This window comes from Erinaceus europaeus, chromosome 21 (assembly GCF_950295315.1).
Source record: "Erinaceus europaeus chromosome 21, mEriEur2.1, whole genome shotgun sequence".
Taxonomy (NCBI): domain Eukaryota; kingdom Metazoa; phylum Chordata; class Mammalia; order Eulipotyphla; family Erinaceidae; genus Erinaceus; species Erinaceus europaeus.
The window spans coordinates 5,025,069-5,049,754 of record NC_080182.1 but is presented as its reverse complement, the minus strand read 5'-3'; the positions used below and the strand labels follow the sequence as shown (position 1 = coordinate 5,049,754).

The 24,686-nt window shown below is 54.6% G+C and overlaps 1 protein-coding gene and 1 non-coding gene across 9 annotated transcripts in view; one reads left to right on the top strand and one right to left on the bottom strand.

The window, feature by feature from the left end:
- IQSEC1 (IQ motif and Sec7 domain ArfGEF 1) overlaps window positions 1-24,686 on the top strand; it is a 236,619-nt gene that overhangs the window by 175,607 nt on the left and 36,326 nt on the right. Inside the window, exon 1 of one of the 8 annotated variants that reach the window (XM_007531632.3) lies at window positions 7,596-7,834. The exons of the other annotated variants lie outside the window; for them this stretch is intronic. Coding sequence (XP_007531694.2) covers window positions 7,770-7,834 — 65 coding nt within the window. The 5' untranslated portion in view covers window positions 7,596-7,769. Of the gene's footprint in view, window positions 1-7,595; window positions 7,835-24,686 lie in introns of those variants that run through there. 8 annotated transcript variants of the gene reach the window in all.
- On the bottom strand, window positions 22,502-22,630 carry LOC132535349 (small nucleolar RNA SNORA81). The gene has a single exon (XR_009547136.1). It is a non-coding gene; the product is annotated as a small nucleolar RNA SNORA81 (small nucleolar RNA).

Genomic DNA, 24,686 nt, shown 5'->3' with positions numbered 1-24,686 from the left:
CCCTCTTACCACCTCTCCCTCTCACCATCTCTCCCTTTTACCACCTCTCCCTCTCACCACCTCTCCCTCTCACCATCTCTCCCTCTCACCCTCTCTCTATTTTTCTCCAGGCTCTGGGGCTCTGTGCCAGCAGTGTACATCTGCTGCTCCCAGCAGCCATTTTTTCCTTTTCTTTCTTTTTTTTTCTAATTTATTGGCTAGGACAGAGAGAGATTGAGAGAGGAGAGGGAGATAGAGAGGGAGAGAAAAGAGAGACATCCACAGACCTGCTTCACCTCTTGTGAAGCATCCCCACTGCAGGTGGGGACCAAGGACTCGAACCCCGTTCCTTGCACAAGTCTTTGCGCTTAGTACTATGTGCACTTATCTCCTGGCTGGGGAGACGGCTCAGCTAGGAGTATCAGACTTGGATGCCTGTGCTTCCCAGTTCAATTCCCAACACCACCTGTACTGGCTCCTCTCTCTCTCTCATTTTCTTTCTGTCTCATGTGAGACTCTTTATGTAACAGACTTTAAATCTCTTTAAAAGGGAGTCGGGCTGTAGCGCAGCAGGTTAAGTGTACGTGGTGCAAAGCACAAGGACCGGCAGAAGGATCCCGGTTCGAACCCCGGCTCCCCACCTGCAGGGGAGTCGCTTCACAGGCCGTGAAGCAGGTCTGCAGGTGTCTGTCTTTCTCTCCCCCTCTCTGTCTTCCCCTCCTCTCTCCATTTCTCTCTGTCCTATCCAACAACGATGACAACAATAATAATAACTACAACAATAAAACAAGGGCAACAAAAAGGGAATACATAAATAAATAAAGCTCTTTAAAAAAGAAAAACAGAACAACTAATCTCCCTGCGCATAAGCCTTTGCATAGCTGCACAGAAGGACTTCTGTAGAACTTGTTGTCATCTTGTGTGAAGGCTGCCTGGCCTGGCCCTGCTGCTTTAGTCACCCCATCACCCGCTCTTGGTGTGTGGAGTCTGGCCTTCCTGGCCTGGCCCTGCTGCTTTAGTCACCCCATCACCCGCTCTTGGTGTGTGGAGTCTGGCCTTCCTGGCCTCCTCCACAGCTTGGAGCCTGCCCCTGGGGTCTAGTTGAGCAGCAGGGCCTCGGCCCCAGGGAAGCTGGAACCAGCTGAAACTCCCTCAGGAGGAAAGCTTCATTTCCCCCAAGGTAGACACACTTTTTCAGTGGAGGGTTCTGTAAGCATGTGCTTGGGATGAAACTGCTCTACTGTGCTGTATCCACAGACCATATGTAAGGGAATGAGTGTGACTCTGTTCCAATAAAACTTTAATTTAAAAAAAAAATATGGACAGGTAGCCTGTGTAACCTCTGCATCCCTGTCAGTCTGGGCCCGCATTCCATGGTCATAGCTAGGAACATTCTTGGCTGCACTCATTTTAAGACCTGTCTTCCTCAAATGGTAAAGAATGTTGACCCGGCCTTCCTTCGGAGAGTGGGGCAGTTTCTACATTGAGGGCAAGGTCTTGTAGAGGCCCACGAGAGGGTTTATGATGATGTTTCTGATGGAGATGGATCTGTTAGAGGTCTAGGCCTCCCATGTCTATGTGGGAATCCCAGAATTTCCTTACTAAGACCTCAGATTGTGGGGTGGCCTGATAATGACCAAAAGGGCCATGAATAAAGTGTGCTGGTCTCTTGCCCTTATCTGACTTTTGTAGTCCTTACTTTCTCTGACAGAGTTAGAGTGATTAAGGAAAGTGAAATAGGAAGTAGGTGAGGAGGGTGTCTAGGGTCTAAATAGAAACTATTTTAATGAAGTACTTTATGGTGTCTTTCCTTTAGGCCTTTCTCCTTGCTTGCTGCACTTACTGAGTCACTGTCGTCTATCGCACACTTTTACTTTAAGGGATGTATGTTCCTCTGACTTATGGATACATGTACACATGTGCTGTATCTCATGGGCCCTGGTCTATATTTAGGTTCTGTGGCTTTGTTAGGAAGTGCACCACCTGAAATAGAACTAAGGAGGCCTATGAGCTAGAAAGGTCTCAGCAGAGTACTGGAGCTGGAGGGTTGGCATCCCAGGCCTGGTGGCCCTGGTTGCACTTCTTCTTCTAGCGTTTGCCCTTCTTCTGTAGCCAGTCAACAGCGTCAGGTTGAGCCTGATGTAAAGTTTCGAGACCTCCTTTGAATCTGGAGAGGTGGCAGTCGTTGACTATGTGGGTCATAGTCTGTCTGGAGCCGCAGGGGCAGTTCGGGTCGTCTGGTCGCACTGATTTGGTTTAGCTCAGCAGATACAGTATCAATGGTACGGATCAAGAGAAACATGAAGGAAAATGAGCCATGCCCCAGAGGTTCCAGGACCAGAAGAAATACAGGTTTTATAGAGAATGGGGAAGGTTCCTGCTGTCTTAGGGTTTAAGAAGGCAATAGATAGTATTATCGTTATAACCAAGTTATTTGGAAACTTGCTTTTCTTTGAAAATCCTGTTAGGATTTATTGTACTATACAAGACCTGACCATGATTTATGCCATTTAATGCTATTTACAAATAACTATATCTTTAAAAAAATATTTATTGATTGATTCCCTTCTGTTGTTTTATTGTAGTTATTATTGTTGTTGTTGATGTCGTTGTTGTTGGACAGGACAGAGAGAAATGGAGAGAGGAGGGGAAGACAGAGAGGGGGAGAAAGACAGACACCTGCAGACCTGCTTCACCACTTGTGAAATGACTCCCCTGCAGGTGGGGAGCCGGGGGCTGAAACCGGATCCTTACGGTGGTCCTTGCGCTTTGCGCCACTGGCGCTTAACCCGCTGCTCTGCCGCCTGACTCCCTCCCCAAATAACTATATCTTATATACTGACAAGATCAGCTGTTTCTGGTTCCCCTTGTCTAAGATTATAGGTGATTTAATATTTTAAAAAGTTATTATTAGAAATACATTAATAATTTAAGCCCAGTATTAAAATTCAATCATTTTACTAATTTGAAACCTTAAGTGCTTACAATGAAGGTATATATACTCAGAACTGAAGTCTATGCATTAAAAAGCTTGAGACATTCAACCTATCGGCCTGTCAATGCCCGTGTCCTATAGAGAAGCAATCACAAAAGCCAGACAGACCTCCCACCTTCCGCTCCCCATACAGATCTTTGGTGCAGACTCCCAGAGGGATAAAGGGCAGGGAAATTTCCAATGGGGGGGATATGGGACTCTAGTGGTGGGAATTGTGTGGAATTGTCTGCCTCTTATCCCACAATCTCGTCGATCATTATTAAATCACTAATAAAAAATAAATAAATGGAAGGGGCCAGACTTAGCCTTTAGTCTCTAGCTTGAATGCCTTGGATTTCTTTAACTCTGCCCAAGGCCCCCATAGTGAGCACAGGGCACAGGTCCAGCTTGCCCAGCAGTGACGGCACCGAGCATCAGTATAGTGACCTGGTAGGGACAGAGTGACCTGGGTTAGGAAGAGGCAGTCCTAGCTCAGCATAGAGGCTGGCCAGGGGTGGCTTTCTGGGAAAAGTGATGTCAAAAGCTGAAACCCAAAGTCCCAGTCATGAGCCAGGCACAAACCTAAAAGTGTTGACTTACGTTGAAGAGGCCCCAGGCATAGCCAGAGCTGAGCAGTGCTCTAGGTTAAAAAAAGAAAAGAAAAAAAGTTGCTAGAGGTTCCATCCACATGGACAGGGGAGGAAGGACTAGAGAGGTGAACCAGAACCCCAAACCAGGTCTTTCTAAACCAATTTCTTAATTCTGAGGTGGGGATTGATAAGGAACAAAGAGAGAGAGAGACCACAGCACCACTTCTCCACACATGGAGTTCCTTTTGGTGCCATCCATGGTACTGTCATGTTGTGTGGGGATCAATCCCAGGGCCTCCTGCACAGGAAGGCATGTACTCTACCCGCTGAGCTACATCCTGACCCAGGTTCAAACACTCACATGACATGAGCACAATCCTCAGCCTCATGGGCTCCTATGGGGCAGAGTTACACACTCCTTTCTCCAGACTGTCCTAACACCAGACTGGGGGGATTTGTCACAGCAGTGTCTCTCCACTGAGACCACAAAAGTCTGACACAGAGTAAGCTCAATCAAACTCAAGATGAACAAGATGAATGAGCCAGGATCAAAGTAGCTGATAAAATATGCTTTATAGCTAAGGAAGCTAAACCCCAAAGCTGAACCACTTTTCTCCAAGGATGCATGTAAGAATTCTGTCCCCTCCAGTCATTTTGGCAGGAAAACTAGCTGCAGAAACTTTTCTCTCTCGCCTCTTGACCCCCTAAATGATTAATCTGCAAGGTAGCTAATAGAGTAGAAGCAACAGGAGCCTTTGCAAGAAGAGAAAAGAAAAGAAGAGAAAGAGAAGGCATTTGGTTTCCAGGGACCGCACCCCTGGCATTCCAAATACCTCTTCTAAATCCCAGCTGAACAGTGTCTCCAAGACCACGCTGTGGGCAGCGAGGCCCTGGGGCCTGGAGAAGTGCCTGGAATTCTTGGAAAATCCGGGCCGGGAGGCCTTTAGAGTCTGTGTCTGGAGCCTCCCACAGCCGACAGGGAGAACTCCCTCGGCGCCCTTTATGGTGGCCTATTTTTAGATGACAGTTCAAGTTGGGAGTTTACCACATACACCCACCCCACCCCCAAACTGGATGACTTCAACCCCATCCCCCCCTCCACACACACACAAACACACATACACCCTCCAACCAGGCTGCAGCACAGGCTGGCTGTATTTGAGCATTGTGGGTCAGTGATGTCCTTCCAAAACCTTCCTGGAGTTGGTGTGTTTGTCCATTTTGACAGTGTCTCACTGTGGTTTGGATCCACGTTTCTCTAATGACTGGAGATGTTGCGAGTCTTTTCATGTGCTTATTAGCTATTTGTATGTTTTCTCCTGAGAATTGCCTGTTCAGATCCTTTGCTTTTTTTTTTTTTTTTTTTACTTGGGTTATTTGTCTTTTCACTGTTAGGTTGTAAAGAGTCCCTAAACCCTGATATATAGGGCTTTCAGATATTCTCTCCCACTCTGCCATCATCACCATCATCATTATTATTATTGCCTCCAGGGGCAATAATATGGGGCTCAGTGAATCCACTGCTCCTGGTGACCATCTTTTTTCCATTGTTGTTGTTGGTGGTGGTGGTGGTGGTGGTGGTGGATAGAACAGAGAGAAACTGAGTGAGGAGGGGAAGACAGACAGAGGTTGAGAGAAAGATAAACACCTGCAGACGTGCTTCACCACCTGTGAAGCAACACCCCTTCAGGTGGGGAGCCAGGGGCTCAAACCCAGATCCTTGTGCCAGTCTCTGCACTTCACACTATGCTTAAGCCAGGACGCTACTGCCCCCCACCCCCGTCTTTATTTTGAAGGTGACAAAGAAAAGATGAGAAGCAAAGTGGAGGGGTGGCTGAGTAGCCTGGAGGCTGGGCCAACTTGGCTGTCTTCCTCCACTGGCCCCCCCATCTCAGTTTCCACATTTGGGACTGGTGTACCAGCCCCTCCAAAGGGCAGTAGAGACTCCTTGTGGCTCTCGGCTCCCACAGACCTGCCAGGAGCTGGACTTACTGCGGGCAGCTGGGGTGGGGGGACTAGTGAGGTTTTAATTATATTTTTGTCTCACACTCCTGGGGCTACACATTGGCATCCCACAAGTGTGAGGCTAGATACTGTCTTCATGGAGCCCAAGGACAGGTGATAAACAAGAGGATGCAGTATGCACTAGCTTGTACTAGACCAATTACGCAGACGACAGAGAGTCCTCTCATTAAACTCAGTTTAGCTGGGCCTTGGTTTCCTCACCTGTACAATGGGGCCAGTTAGCACTCTGGCTGAGGGGAGTCGGGCGGTAGCGCAGCAGGTTAAATGCAGGTGGCTCAAGGTGGCGCAAAGCGCAAGGACTGGCATAAACAAGGGCAACAAAAGGGAATAAATAAATAATTATTTTTTTTTAATTTAAGACTTTGGCTGAGAGCTCTGGAATGCTAAATGAGTGTCATTTGTTTTGTATGAGAGAGAGAAGAGAGAAATCAAAGTATTGCTCAGTACTTGAGTGTATAGCACTGTGAGGATCTGAACCTGTTCCTCTGTGGTAATAAGGCACTGGGCTTGCTCCCAGCTTAATTAGTATGATTTTACTCTGTGTGTGTGTGTGTGTGTGTGTGTGTGTGTGTGTGTAACGTGCATTTGGCTGAGGGCAGGGCAGGGGCTTGGGTAACTTAGCATGAAAGAATTTTCTTTGGCTAGGACCTCACTTAGGGCTTCACAGCAGGTGGTCTGGGAGGTGGTGCAGAGGATAAAGTACAGGACTCTCAAGCATAAGGTTCTGAGTTCAATCCCCAACAGCACATGTACCAGAGTGATGTCTGGTTCTCTCTCTCTCTCTCTCATATTAATTAATATATAAAATCTTTTTAAAAACCCGACTTCACACCAGCATGCTCCAGGGCTGTTTTTTGTTTGTTTGTTTTGCTGCCAGGGTTATCTCTGGGACTCTGACACTCTGAATCCACTGCTGGTCACAGTGGCCTTTTATGTATATATATGAAAAGCACCTGTCGCTATTATATTAATAATAATAATATATAATTTGATAGAACAGAGAAGTTGAGATAGGAGGGGGAGAGAAAGAGAGAGCAGATACCTGCAGACCTGAAGGTTGGGAGCTGGGGCCCAAACCTGGGTTCTTGCACATGGGCATTCAGCCGGGTGAGCCACCACCCAGCCCCAGCTACAGGGACTTTTTTTTTCTTCTTCCCATTTTTGTTGCCCTTGTTGCCCTTGTTATTGTTATTGCTGTTGGATAGGACAGAAAGAAATAGAGAGAGGAGGGTAAGACAGAGACGGGGAAAGAAAGACCTGCAGACCTGCTTCACCGCCTGTGAAGTGACTCCCCTGCAGGTGGGGAGCCAGGGGCTGGAGCCAGGAGAGACACCACAGCACCTGGCAAAGGTAGTGCTCCTATGTGGTGGCAGTGAGGAGGGGCTCAAACCCAGCATAAAGGCTGTGCTCTCTTGTCACATATGCTCTCTTATCATACCCTCACCAAAGAAACCCCACGACGAGGCTTCCCTCGTCTCGGGGCGGGACCTACTTTCACGCATCAGATGCCCAGAACCACATGATCCCAGGAGGACAGAGGCTGTTGGGGGGGGGCGGTCTGGGGCCTTGTGTGGGCTGTGCAGGAGGAGGGGGAGGGACTTTGCGTGTGTTGGGCCGTCTGTGTGGGAGACAGCGGGGTCCTCCTGGAAAAGGGCCACGGGCTCCGGGCGAAGGATACTGCCCGCAGCCTCAGGTATCTAGGCCAGAGTTTGCGAGGCCACGCCCCCCGCGCTCCCTCTTGGACGCACGTGGCAGGACCACGCCCCCATGCCCCGCCCCCATGCCCCAGCTGCTCGGCACGGCCACGCCCCGTGGCCACGCCCCCACTCTCGCTCGGCTCTCCGTGCAGCCACACCCTCTGGTCACGCCCCTGCGCTCCGTCCTCCGGCTGCTCCGCAGAGCCACGCCCCCGCGGCGCCACACGGCCACGCCCCCAGCCCGCCCACGGCCACGCCCCCTCCGGGCCACATTCCTCCGGCCGGGCCTCAAGCTGCGCCAGGCGGGCGGCGGCTGAGGAGGCGGAGGGGCGACCCGGCGGCCCGGGGGTTCCGACTCGGGCCTTGGCGGCGGGCCTCGGAGCCGCGGTGGCCCAACTGCGGGCGGGAGGGCGGGTGTGGGCCTGGGGGCTGGCCGCAGAGGGAGAAGGTGGCCCTCGGCTGGGCCTGGGTCGGTTGCGGGCCCGCTAGCCGCCGCCCGCCGCCATGTGGTGCCTACACTGCAACTCGGAGCGGACCCAGTCGCTGCTGGAGCTGGAGCTGGACGGCGGGTGAGCGCGGCGGGGCTGCGGGAGGGGTGCGGCGGGCGCGCCGGTCGGGGGCTGGTGTTTGGGGGACAGCAAGCCCAGGTGCATCGGGGACAGCAAGCCCAGGTGCATCGGGGACAGCAAGCCCAGGTGCTCCGGGGGCAGCAAGCCCAGGTGCATCGGGGACAGCAAGCCCAGGTGCTTCGGGGACAGCAAACCCAGGTGCTTCGGGGGCAGCAAGCCCAGGTGCATCGGGGGCAGCAAGCCCAGGTGCATCGGGGACAGCAAGCCCAGGTGCTTCGGGGGCAGCAAGCCCAGGTGCTTCGGGGGCAGCAAGCCCAGGTGCTTCGGGGGCAGCAAGCCCAGGTGCTTCGGGGGCAGCAAGCCCAGGTGCTTCGGGGGCAGCAAGCCCAGGTGCTTCGGGGGCAGCAAGCCCAGGTGCTTCGGGGGCAGCAAGCCCAGGTGCTTCGGGGGCAGCAAGCCCAGGTGCATCGGGGACAGCAAGCCCAGGTGCTTCGGGGGCAGCAAGCCCAGGTGCTTCGGGGGCAGCAAGCCCAGGTGCATCGGGGACAGCAAGCCCAGGTGCATAGGGGACAGCAAGCCCAGGTGCTTCGGGGGCAGCAAGCCCAGGTGCTTCGGGGGCAGCAAGCCCAGCAGTAGGCTAGGGGAGGCCAGCAGGAGCGCAGCAACTTCTGGAGTTTCCGCCGGACACGCAGGAGTTGGCGCCTGTGCTAGGCGGGCAGGCGAGCTAGTGGAGCTGGTGCCAGGCAGCTGTGCGGTGCCCCTGCCTCCCCGGGACTGTGTCTGGAGCCCCGGGTGCCCCGCCCGGCTGCAGGCCCAGTGGGCATAGGCGGCCGGATGGTGTGGCCCAGTTGGGCCGTGCTGCTGCCCCTGTGGTCAGGGCTGGCTGGTGCCTGGGACGCCCTGGCCTTTGAGCTTCCGGCTTGCGGGCGGCTGTCTGAGCCGCCAGGGCCGTATTTATGGAGCGAGGCAGTGTGTGTGTGTGTGTGTGTGTGTGTGTGTGTGTGCCGGGAATATCGATTTCCTACTCCCTCGCCAGCACAGCTGCCCCGAGAGCTGTCTGCTGCCCAAGCAGCGAGAAGGGGATTTGTTGTCAAGCTGTGCTGAGCCTCCTGGGGCTGGGGGGCAGGGGGGCAGGGGCCCCACCTGCAGCCGTTTTAGCTGAGGACTTAGAAATTCTCAACATGTGCCTGGCAGTTCCTCTGACAACACACATCTAGTGCATTTCCTCTCAGTCCCCTCCTCACCAAAGAGCTCTGGCCCCTAAGACCCCATGTGGGGAAGGGGCTGTTGCCAAGATTCAGTGGCCACTCTTTGCACCTGGAGGACCAGCTGTCTGGAAGAGGTGCTGTCAGAGAGTGAGGATCATAGGACTTCGCTGCCTTGACACAGCTGCCCAAGCCCCTCTGTGGCCTTGGCCTCTTACCCTTGGTATACAGGCTCCCAGAACTGCAAACAGCAGGTGGAGTGCAGCCTCTCCAGCACCGAGGTCTGTGACTTACCAAGCACCTGCTGTGTTGTGTGGTTCCTGCTCTGTACATGGGGCGTCCCAAACTCAGTTCCCCTGGGGCTAGCTGGCTCTGGGGACGCCATAGTCAGCATCTCTTGCCTACACTCGAGGCCATGAGGGACTGAGGGGTTTACTGTACCTCATGGGACCCTTTCCTGCAACTGCCTTCCAGGTGGACTGCCTGTGGCCACCTCTCGTACACGTTTCTCAGCCCTGTGTCTATTCTCATTGAAAGTCTCTTGTCATCATCAGCTAGGGTGAAGGATACACACTTGGGGCGTTGGGGGAGGGGATCAGGTCTGGGCTGGAGGGAACAGCTGCTTCTGGGTCTCCAAGGCCTGCCAGGTGTCCGGGAGGTGGGGGCCCACTCAGCTTGGCCACAGCTTGTCCATGGGCCTATGAGCAAGTGGGTCACATTTGCTCTGGAGTGCCTGGTATGTATGTGGCTGGGGGGTAAAGTGGGGGTCATCTCACCCAGAGTCCTTCTGGCTAGCCATCTCCCCTGGCTCAAGCCCAGAAAGCCAGGACCTGGAGAGAGAAACCCTCCCTCCCCCACTTCTAAAGGACTCTGAGATGACCACTGCCTTTGTCCTGTCCTGGCCCTGCTGCCTGCAGGCCCAGCTGTTCACAGTCCACCTGGCATCAGCTAGGATGCCTTCTCCTTCCCTCAATGGGCGCCTGAAGACCAGGCATTCAGGTATTCCTCCAGAACCTTCTGAGCAGCCTGGCATGGCCCCAGACATCCCCACGGTGGACGTCAAAGGGGGCCCACCTCGCCCTGCCTGCCAGGAATCTCGGGGCCAGCTCAGGGAGGCCGAACTATGAACTAGTTGTGCTAATATTTACACAGCTCCGCTTCTGAAGCACGCGCAGGCCCACGCTGCAGTCAGTGAGATGACAGCGCAGGTGGGGGATTCTGGACACGCCTGCACTTGGTGCCCGGGCCCTGTGTGTGCTGCCTCAACACCCTCAGGCTGGCTCAGGGTGAGCTGGGAGACAGATTCCGGCAGCACATGACCACATCCCCTCTGAGCCTCAGTTTCCCCCTCAGTGAAAAGGAGTGAGAATAGGGCTGGAGTGCAGGGGCACCAGAGAGCATGAGGGTCCTGCCTGGCCCAGGGTCTCCAGCCACAGACCACCAGCGTCCCCAGTCAGCACAGCCTGTGACCCCTTGGGCTTTCTTCCTTCCTCTTTGGTAAATTCCCTGAATGACCCCACTGCGGGGAACGTCCGCTTTGTGAGCATGTTGGGTAGGCACCAGCATGGCTTCCATGGGCTCTGGAACCCATGGGAGGCCTGGCAGGAGTTATTCAGAGGTGGCCCCACATCCCTGGAAGTGTGGGCTTTCGTGATATGAGGTGGATCTTTTTGTCCTCAGAAGCGAGTGGTGACAGGAAGAAGGCCACCAAGGCTGTTGAGGATTCAGTCACTGTCCCCTGGACGATCTGATGGGAAATGTGGCATGGTGCCACCCGCACCTGGTGCCCCCGAGACCTGCCGCACTGCTGATCATACCTCTAGTTGCGCGAAAGTACCCCCCCCACAAACCCTGGTGCATGCCCAGGAGCACATGCTTTGTTCCCTGGAGAGAGGAGTGACACCCCCACCCACTGTAAGTGTCACCATCTGGCCCCCAGCATCTTCCTCTCCCCTCCTCTTTACTCACTGAGCTCCGACCTGGTGCCTGGCCGAGGCTCCCAGAGCTGGAGGTTAAAGATGGGAAACCCGGTGTCCCCAGCCAGGATGAGGGCCACACCTCATCCCAGCTTGAAGCATGGCCTCCTCTCTCTAAGCCTTGCTCTTCTCAGCCTCAGAATGGGGGGGAGGGGTGAGCTGCCTCATCTCCCCCTGAAGAAGACTCGATGACAGGCACAACCTTGAGGCTCTCTGAGGTGACACATGCTTGCTCACGAGGGTACCCAGAGTACTAGAGATCCACATTGCCAGCCTGCTCCACCAAGTCTTCACTCTGGGTTCTAGTCCCAGGGCTAGCTGGTGGGTGTTTCAGCTCACAGCACGCACACAAGCCTGTGGACTTAGTCACTTGCCACCAAGTCTATGACCTGTCTCAGCCCTCCTCAGGACTGCCAGGGGACACACCCAGGTTGGCAGAGCTGGAGTTCTGGTTCTAGACTCACCCCACATCCCAAGGCTCCTATCCATGGCCTTAACATCCTGGGCTTAGCAGCCTCCCTCAGGAAACAACAGCAAGGGTCACGGAGTTCACCCCTCATCAGGGATATGGAAACTGAGGCCCAGGAAAGGGCTGGGTTGAGAAGAGTGGCACAGCCCGAGGAGCCGTACCAACCAGAGGTAGGCTGCCCAGTCCTCTGGGAGGAAGAGCCCAAGGTAATCAGCAGGCTACATGGTGGCGGCCCCAAGGAGCACAGCCAACTCTCACCAAGGGCACAAGCTAACATAGTTAGACACCCTTTACATGTGTCACATGTGTCACATGTGCCAGTGCCTGGCTTTCCAGCCAGAAGAAACACAAACACCCAAGTGCTTCTTTTGTTTTGCTTTCTCAGGGCTTCACCTGCTCTAGCACCTTCTCAGACAGAGACAGGGAGAGAGAGAGGGAACGACCCGCTGAGGTGAGCTAGCTTGCCAACCCTGCTCCTGTCTTGAAAGGCATGGGGAGGGTCCAGGAGATAGCTCCCCTGGCTGAGCATGCCATCTCCTATACCGCAAGATGGGTTTCAGCCCCTGGCACAACACAGGAGCACTCCACACAGTGGAGTGTGCTGTGGTGTCTCTCCTCTCCCCCTTGCTGTCGCTGGCTGACATTAAAAAAAAGGAAACGAGTCTACCGGGATCACCGAATTGCACAGGTGCAAAGCCCCAGCAGAAGAATAAAGCAAAACAGGGAGGGGTAGAGTCTTGCAGAGCACATGACCTGCACATGAGAGGCCCTGAGTTCAGTCCTCAGCACGGTATAGGCCAGAGCAGGGCTCTGACTTCTGTTTCTGTCTCTTGGTTGAACAAACAAAAGCAAGTCCTTAAAATAAGTGAGACAGGAAGGGCTCATTCCCATGAGCAGACAGACACAGACCCGGCTTGGGGAGTAGGTGACTTTAGGGGGCCCCATGAGGCCCATCTACTAATGCCCCCTCCTCCCAGGGACCAGGCCAGCAGTCCACATGCATGAGAGCCCCCATGATGTCAAGGGCCCTGGGTCTCCCCACCACACACACTCGCTATGCTCGCCCTGGCCCCGCAGAGTCAGGAGACTGATCACCATAGTCCCTAAGTCCCAAAGTTCCCGGGACTGAGGGTCACTGCCCCAGAATGCCCTGGAATCTGGGCAGGCAGCTCTGGGTCTGTGTGGTCCAGGAGGGTCAAGGAGCTTGCTGGCAGCCTACCCGTGGCAGGTGTGGCGTGTGTGTGTGTGTGCGCCACCCCTGGAGGCTTTTGGAGACTGCTGATGGCAGGATATCTTGGACATCTGGCCTCTGGCTTGGGGACAAATGCAAAAAACGCCACTAAAGAGGGTGGCCCATTCTGCTGAGGATGAGCTAAGCTCAGAAGGATGGTGAGCCTGGCTGAGAGGCCTGGCAGCCTCTCAGACTGAGTTCAAATCCCAGCTAAAGCTGAGCCCCCGGCTAACTAGAGGGTGTGTGGGGAGTGGAGGGGAGCAGCCTATGCTCAGAATTGCTTTAGATTTAAGTCTGCCACACAGGGCTCACCACAAAGCAAATCATTCTTTGTTGTTATTATTTTTACTTTTTTTTTTCCGCCTCCAGGGTTATTTCTGGGGCTCAGTGCTGATACTAAGAATCCATTGCTCCTGGCAGCCAATTTTTCATTTTTATTGGATAGGACAGAAAGAAAGTGTGTGGGGGGAATAGAGAAGTGAGAGAGCCAGAGGGACACCTGCAGACCTACTTCACCACTTGTGAAGTAACACTTCTGCAGGTGGGGAGCGGGGGCTTGAACCTGGATCCTAGTGCTTTGTACTATGTGCACTTAACATGGCGCACCACCACCCAGCCCCCTTATTGTTGCTCTTACACTGACCCTTGAACAAAGGAGGAAAAAAACAAATGCTGTCATAGCCTCCCCTTCTGCTCTGGCCACTCTGCTCCTGCATCTGGGCCTTAAATGCCAACAGGAGGAGATGAAATGAAGAGAACAGGTCCCGCCAGCAAGGAGCAGAAACCAGCGCCATGGAAAAATGGCAAAAAATGGCTTCCTTCTCCTTTATTTACATATGGGGGCATCCGGGCCCCTTGCGCCCCAACTTCCCCACTCCATCACCACCCACCCCACCCCTCACTGGCTGCTTTTTCATTCAGAACAAGTGATAGAAAAGACATGGGGGAGAGTGACACAACTTAGAAGCACCTCATCCCTATATCATGGCACCCCCGTGTGGTGGTGGAGCTCAGCTGGTCTGTGCACATGATAAGGCATGCGCCCTACCAGATGAGCTGTCTCTCTGCTCCCTCTGAGGAACCACTTCTGATATCTTCACCAGCGGAACAAGGTGGTGGTGAGGACCATGGTGATGCCAGTTGCTGCCTGCTAGGTGCCAATCTCCAGGGTGCCCAAGGCCTGGGGCAGGGAGGGGAGCGGGGCTCCCCAGGGCTTGGGCAGGGCCAGAGCTGTGTCTGGTGTACATGGAGCTGGCACAGATTCAGGACCAAGATGGAGCCATTGCAGGGTACAGATGGGGTGACGCCTGCATCCTAGGCACGCCTTCTCTCCGTGTTGATTTCACTGGCGCCTCCCAAGAGCCCCGCATGGTGGGTGACTGGTGTTATCTGTACTTCGCAGACGAGGAAACCGGGGTGGGAAGATAAAGCAACATTTTAGTTACTTTTTTTTTTTAATTATTTATTTATGAGAAAGACAGGAGGAGAGACAAAGAACCAGACATCACTCTGGCACATGTGCTGCCGGGGATCAAACTCAGGACCTCATGCTTGAGAGTCCAAAGCTTTATCACTGCACCACCTCCCGGACCACTAGTTACTTGTTTTTAAAGAGACTTACCTTTTTTTTTTTTTTTTCTTTATGATCAAGAGAGACACAAAGGTTCAGGCTTTGTGAGAGGCACATTCAGCTGCTGGCTGATGTCTGTCTCCTCCTATCCTCCTGGGCATTATAGGGGGTGGGGCCTCTTAGAATGGATGCTGGGGGCCAGTGACGTAGCTCATTTAGATAACGTGTAGCTTTGGCGTGTATGCGACCCAGGTTCAAGCCCAGTCCCCACCGCATTGGAGGCAGTTTGAATGCTGTGCCGTCTCTCTCTCTCTCTCTGTATCTATATTTTCTCCATCATATACACACACACACACACATATACATACATATATATCAATGGAGGACAAGGGAGACCAAGTAGGAGGTTGGTGAGGGAGCTAGGAGCCCGTGGCCCCCAGGTGCCCCTAAGCAGCCCTGTGTGTGTGGTGGGGGACTAGCATCTTGCAGAGTGGGGACAGCATTTGGCAGCCTGGAGTCTGCATTCTGGTGGCCAGCCCAGGAGGCCATGTGGATCTAAGAACAGCTCCCCAGACTGATAGTGGAAGTGGAAAGAGAGAAGAAGCCAGAACCCCGTGCAGAAAGGCCTGCACCCCACAGTTCTCATCAGGGGCTGCTGCTTCCTGGCCGGGCAGGGGAAGGAAGCATCAGGAGCAGAAGGGGGTGTGGAGGCCCTTGCACACTTGCACTCTTGGGCCCTGACACTTCCCAGGGCTGTAATTTGAATGTGGGGGGTGTGTGAGGGGGCTACATGTGTTTTTGCCCGACTTTCCTCTTAAATCTACCAGAAGGGCTGGGGAAGCTCACAGACCTCTGTGCAAGCAGCCAGTTCTCATACTAGCCCCCAAGTTTGTCTTATGGGAAATCTGTCACTTAACAGCAGAGAGACGCGTGGTAACTTCCCTGCCGTGGTAACTTCCCTGCCCGTGGATTATTTTGTAGCAGATTTTGCTGGTCCTTAAATTGAGCCCTGTGCTGGAGTTGGCTGTGGTGATGGAGTCCCTGGATCACCTTCCCTGCCTGTGACCAAGTGACGCCCGCTCCTGGGGGACCCTGATGCAGGGCGTCTGGCCTCTGCTTTAGTCCAGGGACTCTCGGACCCCATCAAGGGTCCTTGTGGGGCCCTGCCTGGTGTCCTTCTTTCCTGGCTAGGTGGGGACACCTGACCCAGCAAGCCTCACCTTACTGGCCTCAGTAGCCAGATACTACTTAATGTTCTCTGTGCATCAAGAAACCAGACCCCCAATATCTCCTCCCTGTAGTACGTAGCACGTAGCTACCCTACCCCCCATTCGCCAGCACTCAATTTCTTGCCCCCCTCCCCACACCACACACACACCCAGTCTCTCCATCCTGGCCCCCTGTGACCTCCCACTCTCCATTTCTGGTTTTCCACATCTTTACTCACTCCCTTTGGTTCTGCCCTAAAGAGTGGGCTGGGCTCTGGCCCCCTGGCATCCCACTTACCTCACTCCTCAGGCCTGGGTCCCTGCATTGTGCCTTCCACCTCTGTGACTGGCTGGTAGCAGGTGCTCTGTAAACTTTGTCACCACCATCACTCCGCTAAGTCCTCACTTAGTGTGTGTGTGTTGGGGGGGGGAGGGTCTTGGAAATCACAGCTGTAAGAGAAGTAACAGGTACCAGAAACAGTTCCCAGAATCACGCTTGGCTAAGGATTTCTTCCTTGTCACCCCTGCTAGCACAAATCTACTTAAACAGTGGTTCAGTGGTGGGACATGTGGGAGTCCTGGGCTCAAGTTCCAGCATGCAACAGTGGGCATTGGGTAGACTTTGCTGGTGGATTGGGGAGGGGGTGTAGTGGTTGTGAAACAACTCAGTGCACTGCGGGGCTGCCCCTCTGCCCACCTCTCCCCGCCGCTTCTGTGGGTCATGTGGCCTCGGGCGTCTCATCACCTCTGTGCCTCAGTGTCTCCATCTGCAAGGCAAGCAAGTGATCCTTCCTCCAGAGGTGGTTCTAGAGCAGCACCAGCACGCACCCCAGTAAAGTGTGGGGTGCTGACTGCGGGGAGGCTGTCCCTGTGTGGGGAGGCAGGAAACCTCTGGACTTAGTGCTCTGTAATCATTCACTCTGCACATGCGCTCTAACTACGGAGCTGGCCCCCAAGACAGACCTTTCCAGAGTATTAGGTATTGGGGGCTGTGGGGACTTTTGGAGCCCTCTGCCTCATGGGACAAGGCATCGCTAAAGGACCACAGGAGAACAGCAGGAGTGACCAGCTCCATGGCCCACAGACAGTGTGGTGGGGTCAACTGGGGAGTGGGTGGGTGGGGCCTCCTGAGGGAGGCGATACTACTCTGAGGATTCGATCCATGGCAGAGACGTTAAGTCAGAAAGGATATGACAGGCAAGGGGGTGTGGAGGGAGCCCAGAGGGCTGCTTGGTGCTGTTGGTCGGGGCAGGGATTGTCCTGAGCACACGCCTGGCAGGGGCCAGCAGGGCACGCCAGAGCTGACAGGCCTACACAAGGGGCATCATTCTCCTGCTCCTTGCCCACACTGGCCACCCGAGTCGGCCCCTTGCCCACCACACCCAGGCTGTCCCTGGGGCCCAACCCAGCCCTGTCTGCTGGAGCCTGCCACAGAGAGCTGCTCTGTTCATGACCACTCTGTGCGAATAGAAATAACTAGAGGCCTCTGTATTTGATTTGGCTCATCCAGGAAAGTTTTTGGCTCCAGGCATGGGTGTGACTGTGTGTCTGTGTGTGTGTGAGTGTGTGTGTGTGTGTGTGAGTGTGTGAGTGTGTGTGTGTGTGTGTGTTTGTGTGTGTGTGTGCGTGTGTGTGTCTGTGTGTGAGTGTGTGTGTGTGTGAGAGTGTGTGTGTGTGTGTGTGTGTGTGTGTGTTGTTTTGTGTTTATGTGCCCAGAAGTCTTTTTGAGTACGCTGGAGAGGTGGGGGCCCTTCGCAGTCTTTGTGCAGCTGGAGAGCTAATGCTAATGCTCCCCACTCCCTCCCCCCCCCCCCCCCCCACTGAGCAGGGTTGAGGGTCTGGTGGAGGGTAGCCGAAGGATCTGCCAAGAGAAAATCCAGCCAGGCTGGAACATTGTGGCATCTCAGAGGAGCTGGGCCCTGGCCAGGGAGGCAATGTTGTAAGCTTGGTTGCTGGGACTCTTCAGAGATGAGCATTAGACTCCACAGTGGTGTGGAGATGCCCCTAGGCCCAAGGCCTGCCTGGTGTGTCTGAAGCCATATGTCCCGGTGTCCCTCCACCAGCAACTCAGGAGGGCCTCTGGCCCAGGCCTGCCTTCTCCTGTCAGCCATGCAGAGCAGAAGCAGCCACATGCCTCTGCCAGGGACTCTGCCATCTGTAGAGAGTGCCCTCTTTGATTCCCACACCCCCAAGAGGAACGGGGCAGCAGAGCTGTGACAGTAGGATCCCAAAGAGGGGTGTAGCCTGTCCCGGAAGTGGGGACACAGGGTCCCCAGGCCTGACCTTCACCCACTGCCTCCCCACCTTGGGCACTTTAAGAACCACACAGCACAGCCTCAAACACAGAGCCAGGCCAAGGGGTGGCCAAGAAGGGACTCACACCCTGGGGAATTCCCTGAACATTGTCCAAACTGCACAGGACTGAGTGGGGTTATCTAGCGAGTGGAGCTTTGGTGGCCCTGGTGGTCCTGTGATGGGGGATGGTGGTCGGTGGTGGGGTGGCATCACTTTGGAAGGTGAAAGCACTTAGGATGCTACCAAGCAGAAGGCTGTGGCCTTGCCACCAGCTTGTAAAGCAGGCTCACTGGGAACAGATCTCCCTAGGCCGCAGTGCTAGCTTCCTCTCTAAGTCGAGGCCTGGATTTTACAGTTTGTGGAGGGAAGGGAAGAGCAGCCCTGGGTGGGTAGGTGGACAGCAGGGGCGTGAAGGAGTGCGGCTTCTGCCCACAGTTCTCAGGGGGAACATGGGCCTGTCCCCCACCTGGACCCCCAGAAGCCCAAAGCTGGGAATTTTGTTTTCTTTTTTACATTTAAAAATAAATTTTTATTTATATAATGGAAATATTGACAAGACTATAGGATAAGAGGGGTACATTTCCACACAATTTCAGCTCCCAGAACTCTGTATCCAGTCCCCTTCCTTGATAGCTTCCCTATTCTTTATCCCTCTGGGAGTATGGACCCAAGATCATTATGAGGTGCAGAAGGTGGAAAGTCTGGCTTCTGTAATTGCTTCCCTGCTGCACATGGGCGTTGGCAGGTCGATCCATACTCCCAGCCTCTCTCTCCCTAGTGGGGCAGGGATCTGGGGAGGTGGGACTCCAGGACACTGGGTGGGGTCGTCTGCCCAGGGAAGCAAGGTTGGCATCATGGTATCATCTGGAACCTGGTGGCTGAAAAAGAGTTAAGATATAAAGCAGAGCAAATTGTTTACTAATCATGGACCTAAAGGCAAAAATATTGCAGATGAAGATTGGGCGTCTCCGTTTTGGAAAAAGCTAGTAGGTCTATTTTAGGTATATTCCAAGAGGCCCATGATTTTACTAGTTTTTGCCTAAGCCTAACAACTAATATGCCGGTGGACCCAGGTTATTGTCTGGGGAGAGATGGTGTCATAGTTGGAAAAAGGACTAGAAAGCTGAATCAGGAAAGAGAGTAGCTTCCAAATATGGGGAAAGTATATACATGTTGGTAACTGTAAACCCCATCGACTTGATCTGGGGCCCATAGTCAGCACAGGAGCCTGTATAACCTCTGCCTCCCTGTAGGTCTGGGCTCACAGTCTGTGGTCACGGCTAGGAACATTCCAGGCTGCACTCATTTCAGGACCCATCTTCCTCAGGTAGTAGATAGAGTATGTTGTTCAACCTCCCTTCAGAGAATGAAACATTCCCTACCATTGTTGATCCACGTTGAGGGCAAGGTCCTGTAGGGGCCCACACAGGGGTCCATTACGTTGTTCCTGATGGAGATGACCAGTGACAGTGGCAAGAGGGATCTGTTAGAGGTTAGGCCCATCATGCTTGTGTGGGAATCCAAAGCTGGGAATTTCATGCAAGGTCTCCAGAGGCTAAGATATTGACGAGGGCCAGCAACATAGCTCACCTGGAGGGTATCTGTGTCGCCATGAGCATGACCCAGGTTCGAGCCCAGCCCCTGCCACAGTGGGGGAAGCTTTGGTGCTGTGGTGTTTTTCTCTCGGTCTGATAAGGTCATCTTAGAGCAGTAAATCCCTGTCAATACTCCCAAAAGTTGATGATTCTTTCCAGTCTACAAGCAAAATAAAGGCCCAGGGAGAGCAGATGGTGTCGAGTGCATGCCTTAGCATGTGCATGGCCCTGGGTTTGAGCCCCAGCACCACATGGAAGGACCATGGAACTTCAGCACCAGAGGAACTTAATGGATGTAAAACAAAGAATGAAAAAAATCAGCCCTGACGGGTATCCTACATGAGAGTGAAACCCAGGCTTCATTTTCTAGTGTCACCAAAAGAGATGAAGAAGTGAAGTAAACTAGAGCACTGTTTGCATCCGGGGTTACCCTGGGGAATTGGACGTCCCCACCTGGAGGCCCTGTGCCCTGGAGCTCTGTGCTGTCCCAGGTGCTCCCTCCCCCGGGGTGCTTCAGGCCCACCCTGGGGTTGCCCACTGGGCTGGCCTCAGAGGCTCCTGTCCTCTGGGTTTGGGGCTCTGATCCCAGGTAGGATGAGAACCCCAGGTGGGCCAGCCCCTCCCCAGGATCCATAGTGATGTCACTGGCTGTGGCACCTGGCCAGGCAGAGCTGTGTCAGCCCCCCAGCCCTACCCCCACCTCTTTGCTCCCCTCTGCCCGCTGGCTCTCAGCCCAGCACATGTGCCTGCTTGCCAGCCTGAGGGGGCTCTGCTCTGGCTTCCTTCCCTCTGCGCCTGTGCCCACCCCGCCTGCAGGCCTCTCTGGGGCAGAGCCCAGCAAGGCTGTCCCCTAGGCTGCTCCCCTGTGGCCCGAGTGGAGTTACGGAGCAAGTCCGGGCCACGGGGCCTTCGTGCCTGTGAAGGCAGCGGGCTGAGCCCTGCCTGTGGGGAGAGGAATGGAGGTTATTGGCTACAGTGCCGGGGAGCCCAGGGATGAGGGGGGGTCCTTATGGCCACAGCCCAGGGAAGAAGGCAAGACACAGCCCTTCATCGGAGCCCCATTGAGCACAAAGCCCCCCCCCCCCCCACACACACACATACAGCTTTGGATCTGCCTTTTCCTTGGGCACCTCTGACTTGGTCTGTATTTGTTGAGTGAGTGAGCGGTGCTACTGCTAGGTTAGAGTAGATGCACCCCATCCTGTGGCTCACTCAGCCTTGAGTGAGAGCTGCCTGCTATCCAGTGCTCTCGACACTGAGCCTGCCCAACACGGAGTCAGGCAGACAGACTAACAGAAGGACTAAGCAAGGGTGGAGTCAGTTGTGAAATCAAGAGACTCAGGCTCTCAGCAGGAGAGCTTGGCTGATCCAGGGTATACAAGTTGTCTTCCCTTCTGCTTAGGGGGTGGTGTCTTTCTCCCACATGTTCGTGTCACAGAGCCGCACTGCATGGACTCCCACACACCAGGGGGCTCCCTGAACCTGGTGCCAGGTCCTGTCTGCACACACCCAGCCAGGAACCCCCATATCATAAGTGGACAGGAGACCTGCTTCTGGTTTTGGGGGGGGGGGCTAAGTTAGGAACTCTGAATTCTGATCTCCCTTGCCCTCTGTTCTTCCTGGTTGATTTTGTGGAAGTGAGTCTCGGCAGGACTGTGGGACAGGCCATACAGATAGACAGACAGACTATCCCTCCTGGAACCAGCATCAGTTAGCAGGCTTCCAGTTAGCAGAGTAGTGGCCTCCACCCACCAGGCAGCTGGGAAACTGGGGTGCAGGGTGAGTGGAACCCAGGACTGGGACTCAGGCATAGAAGCCCCGCATAGGATGAATAGCGCCTGGTAGAAGCAGCACACCAAGCTTGTGGGGCTGAGGGGCATGGGACAACGCCTCTCCGCTGGGGCACGGTGCCCACAGCTCCCCCTGCAGCCTGCCCGGTTACTGGCGGTAGCTGGCATGGGGGCAGTGTGGGTGCTGGGCCAATCAGCAGAGGTCTGAATCAGCCCCCACCCTGGTGAGCTCACTGTGCAGATCCTGTGTTCTCACACCTGCACGGGGGCCAACTCACTCGGGAGGCCCTACTGGTGACAGGAGATAAGTCTGCAGCCCTGGAGGCTGGCCGGGCTGGGCCTTATCTCCCTGCGCAGGGCTGCTGAGGGGGGCCAGCGGGACAGGATTAGCTGTGGCTATCGCCCCAGAGGTGATGGGCATCCCAGCTCCTGTCCCATCCAGCTAGGCATGTGGGGCTGGACACCAGGGACTCATGCTAGGGGGTCCAGGCTTAGAGCCCCCCCCCACTCCCATTTCCTTATGTTTTGCTCCAGAGACCCCTTGTCCTGGTTCTGCCTGAGTCCCAGCTAGTGGGGTGGGGGTAGGGGGAGTCAGGCCCCACAACAGCCCCCCCCCCATCCCTGAGAACAGAGCAAGATACCTGGAATGTTCCAGACAATGCCAGATATCCCCTCTCAGTTCCTGGGGTCCCACTGCTGACTGCCCCCTCGGATTCTTGGGGTTCCTGGGGTCCAAGCATGGGGGCTCTGCCCTGTAAAGGGCTCGCTCCCTGGTCCTAAGAGACTTTGTGCCTTTGAGCCAGAGCTTGGTGGTGGGGAGACGGGCAGCATCCACGCCTCCCACCCTGCCTGAATAGCTCTCACTCATGTGTGTGCATATGTTCTGCGTGGAAATGTTCACTTTGGGTTCATTTTGTTGGGGTATCTGTAGCTCCCTTTCCTGTCACCCTCAGTTTTTACCTGTGCTCTGTCCTGACTGTCCATGGTCCTCTCAGGCTTCTGCTCAGGTGGCTTGATGGATTTCTGTAATAAATCACCTTTTATTTATTTTTTTATTACCACTAGGGCTATGGCTGGGTCTTGGTGCCTGCAAGACAAACCTACCACTGGAAGCCATTTTTCTTTTTCTTTATCTGATAGGACAGAGAGAAATTGAGAGGGAAGGGATATATATATATATATAGAGAGAGAGAGAGAGACAGAGACAGACAGAGACAGAGAGAGAAGGTGGGCCTGCAAACCTGCTTAACCACTCCACTCCAAATCCCTCCTTCAGGTGGGGCCAGAGGCTTGAAGCTGGGTCCTTGCACATCTTTTTTTTTTTTTTTTTTTTTTGCACCAAATCTTAAGACAAAGGACACTGAACATTAAGAAAGAGGTCCACCCTCGTCTTTTCTAATTTAGTGCAGCCTTGCACATCTTGAGCGTGTGTTCAGCCAGTGCCCACTGCAGGAGATCTGCATACAGGTCTCTCCTCCACATGGCAGACGTGCTCGGGTGAGGCATGAGGACAAGGTACAGGGCTGCCCTGCCTCCTGCACACTCACCGCCTCACTAGCACCCAAACAGTTCACCAACCTGGACACTCTTGAGCCCCGTTCTCTGGGGGTTTTCTCTTTGTGCATGTGGTGCTGGGTGTGTGTGTGTGTGTGTGTGTGACTATAAGTGTGTGTGGGAGAGAGAGTGTGAGTGTGAGTGTGTGTATGAGTGTGAGTGTGTGTGTGAGAGTGTGTGTGTGAGTGAGTGTGTGTGAGTGTGTGTGTGTGTGTGAGAGTGTGTGTGTGTGAGTATGTGTGTGTGTGAGTGTGTATGAGTGAGTGTGAGTGTGTGCGCGAGTGTGTGTGCGCGAGTGTGTGAGTGTGTGTGTGTGAGTGTGTGTACACATGCACATGTAGTTCACTGTTCCAGGCCAAGTGAGGAGACAGACAGAAAGAGGGAGCGATGTCACAGCACTGGTGCCATAACACTCCCATGTGGTGCTGGGACTTGAACCTGGGGGATAGCAATGCAGGAGCCCTTCCCATTGATCTACCTCTTGGCCTCCTCCTATGGGGTTTAGTGGCTCTGTCACAACTATGAGTAACTAAACTCAGTCTCCAGCCCTGCCTGCTTCTGTTGTCCCTCATAGAGAACCAGGGGTGGGGGGTTCCTGTTCCCAAGGCTGCCCAGCTCTGGTTCAGAGAACACTGTCCCCATCCCCTGCCCTGGTCAGTCTGCATCCCTCCCCAGGCCCCAGCAGACAGAACAAGACCATCCTCTCCCGTTCTGGGCGCTGGGCTTCTGTTCATATGGCCTCAGCAGTGGCCAGCCATAGAAAGTCCCACGCTCCCACATCAGTCTAGACGCACTTCCTGGAAACCAGAAAGCAGAGAGGAGTGCAGGGGCCTGAAGCCGGGAGGCTCTTTGGCACAGGCTGCGCTGGCCGCCAGGAGTCCTGACGTGAAACCACAGGCAGCCACTGTGAGTACCACCCCAGCCCTCCAGCCTGGCCCAGCCCATCTGAGCAGGATGCTTCTCCAGGTGACTCGGTCTGGGCCCGTCCTGTGACCCCCAGGCTCCAGACCCCATCTCCAGAGTCCCCTGCCTGTTCTCCCTTTAGGCAGCCAGGATGGAGTCAGGTCCCAGCCTGCTGTCCCCTGCATGGGTGACCTTGGCTCAGCATCGTCTTTGCTCACAGGCAGGACTTGAGATACAGACCTGGGAGTTCAGATTCCAGCCCACTGCGTGTGTGCGTGCGTGCGTGCGTGCGTGTGTGTGTGTGTGTGTGTGTGTGTGTGTGTGCGTGCACCGTAATAGTCTTTTGGCTCTGAAGCCACCTGTGGGGCTTGGCTATGTGACCTTGGGCCTGGGCTTGACATCTCTGTGCCTGGAAGGGGTAGGGGAAGACCGTGGCATTTGGATTACAGGAAGTGACCCGCACCGCTGTGCACCGTCACTTCAGCCATTGGCTGTCCTCATGCCCTCCTTGTCCATGTCAGGGTCAACAGCCAGTCCCCAACACCAGCCCGTGTCCACTGTGCCCCCTGGCCTCTGCCCAGTACCACTTCCTCCCACTAACATTTTTCCTGAGAAAAGTCACTGGTGAGTCCGCAGGCCAAAATTGAGACACTGAGAGCTATGACCCCAGTCTGACTCAACCCCTCCATCCCACCCTCCCCAGCAAGAGTCAGGACATGGTGTCTACACTCTGGGGCCAGGATCCTTTCCCTGACTCTCTCACCACCCCCACTAGCCCACCCAGTGCCGGGGGGGGGGTCTGTGGGGGGAGAGGGCCCCTGGACAGAGCAGATAACCTGACTTGGCCACCGGCCTGTCTGGCCCTGTTAGAGTGACCAGAGAAAACAGAGGCACTTTGGAAGGTTTCACCTGCACTTACTCTGTTGAGCCCCATGACAGTCATGGGGAGCCACTTCGCAGGAAAACTGAGAAAGGAAAACTGAGGCTTGGAAGTGTCCTCATCGGCAACCCACAGTTGGCAAGCAGTGGGACTAGGATTTCTACCCAGGAGTCTGG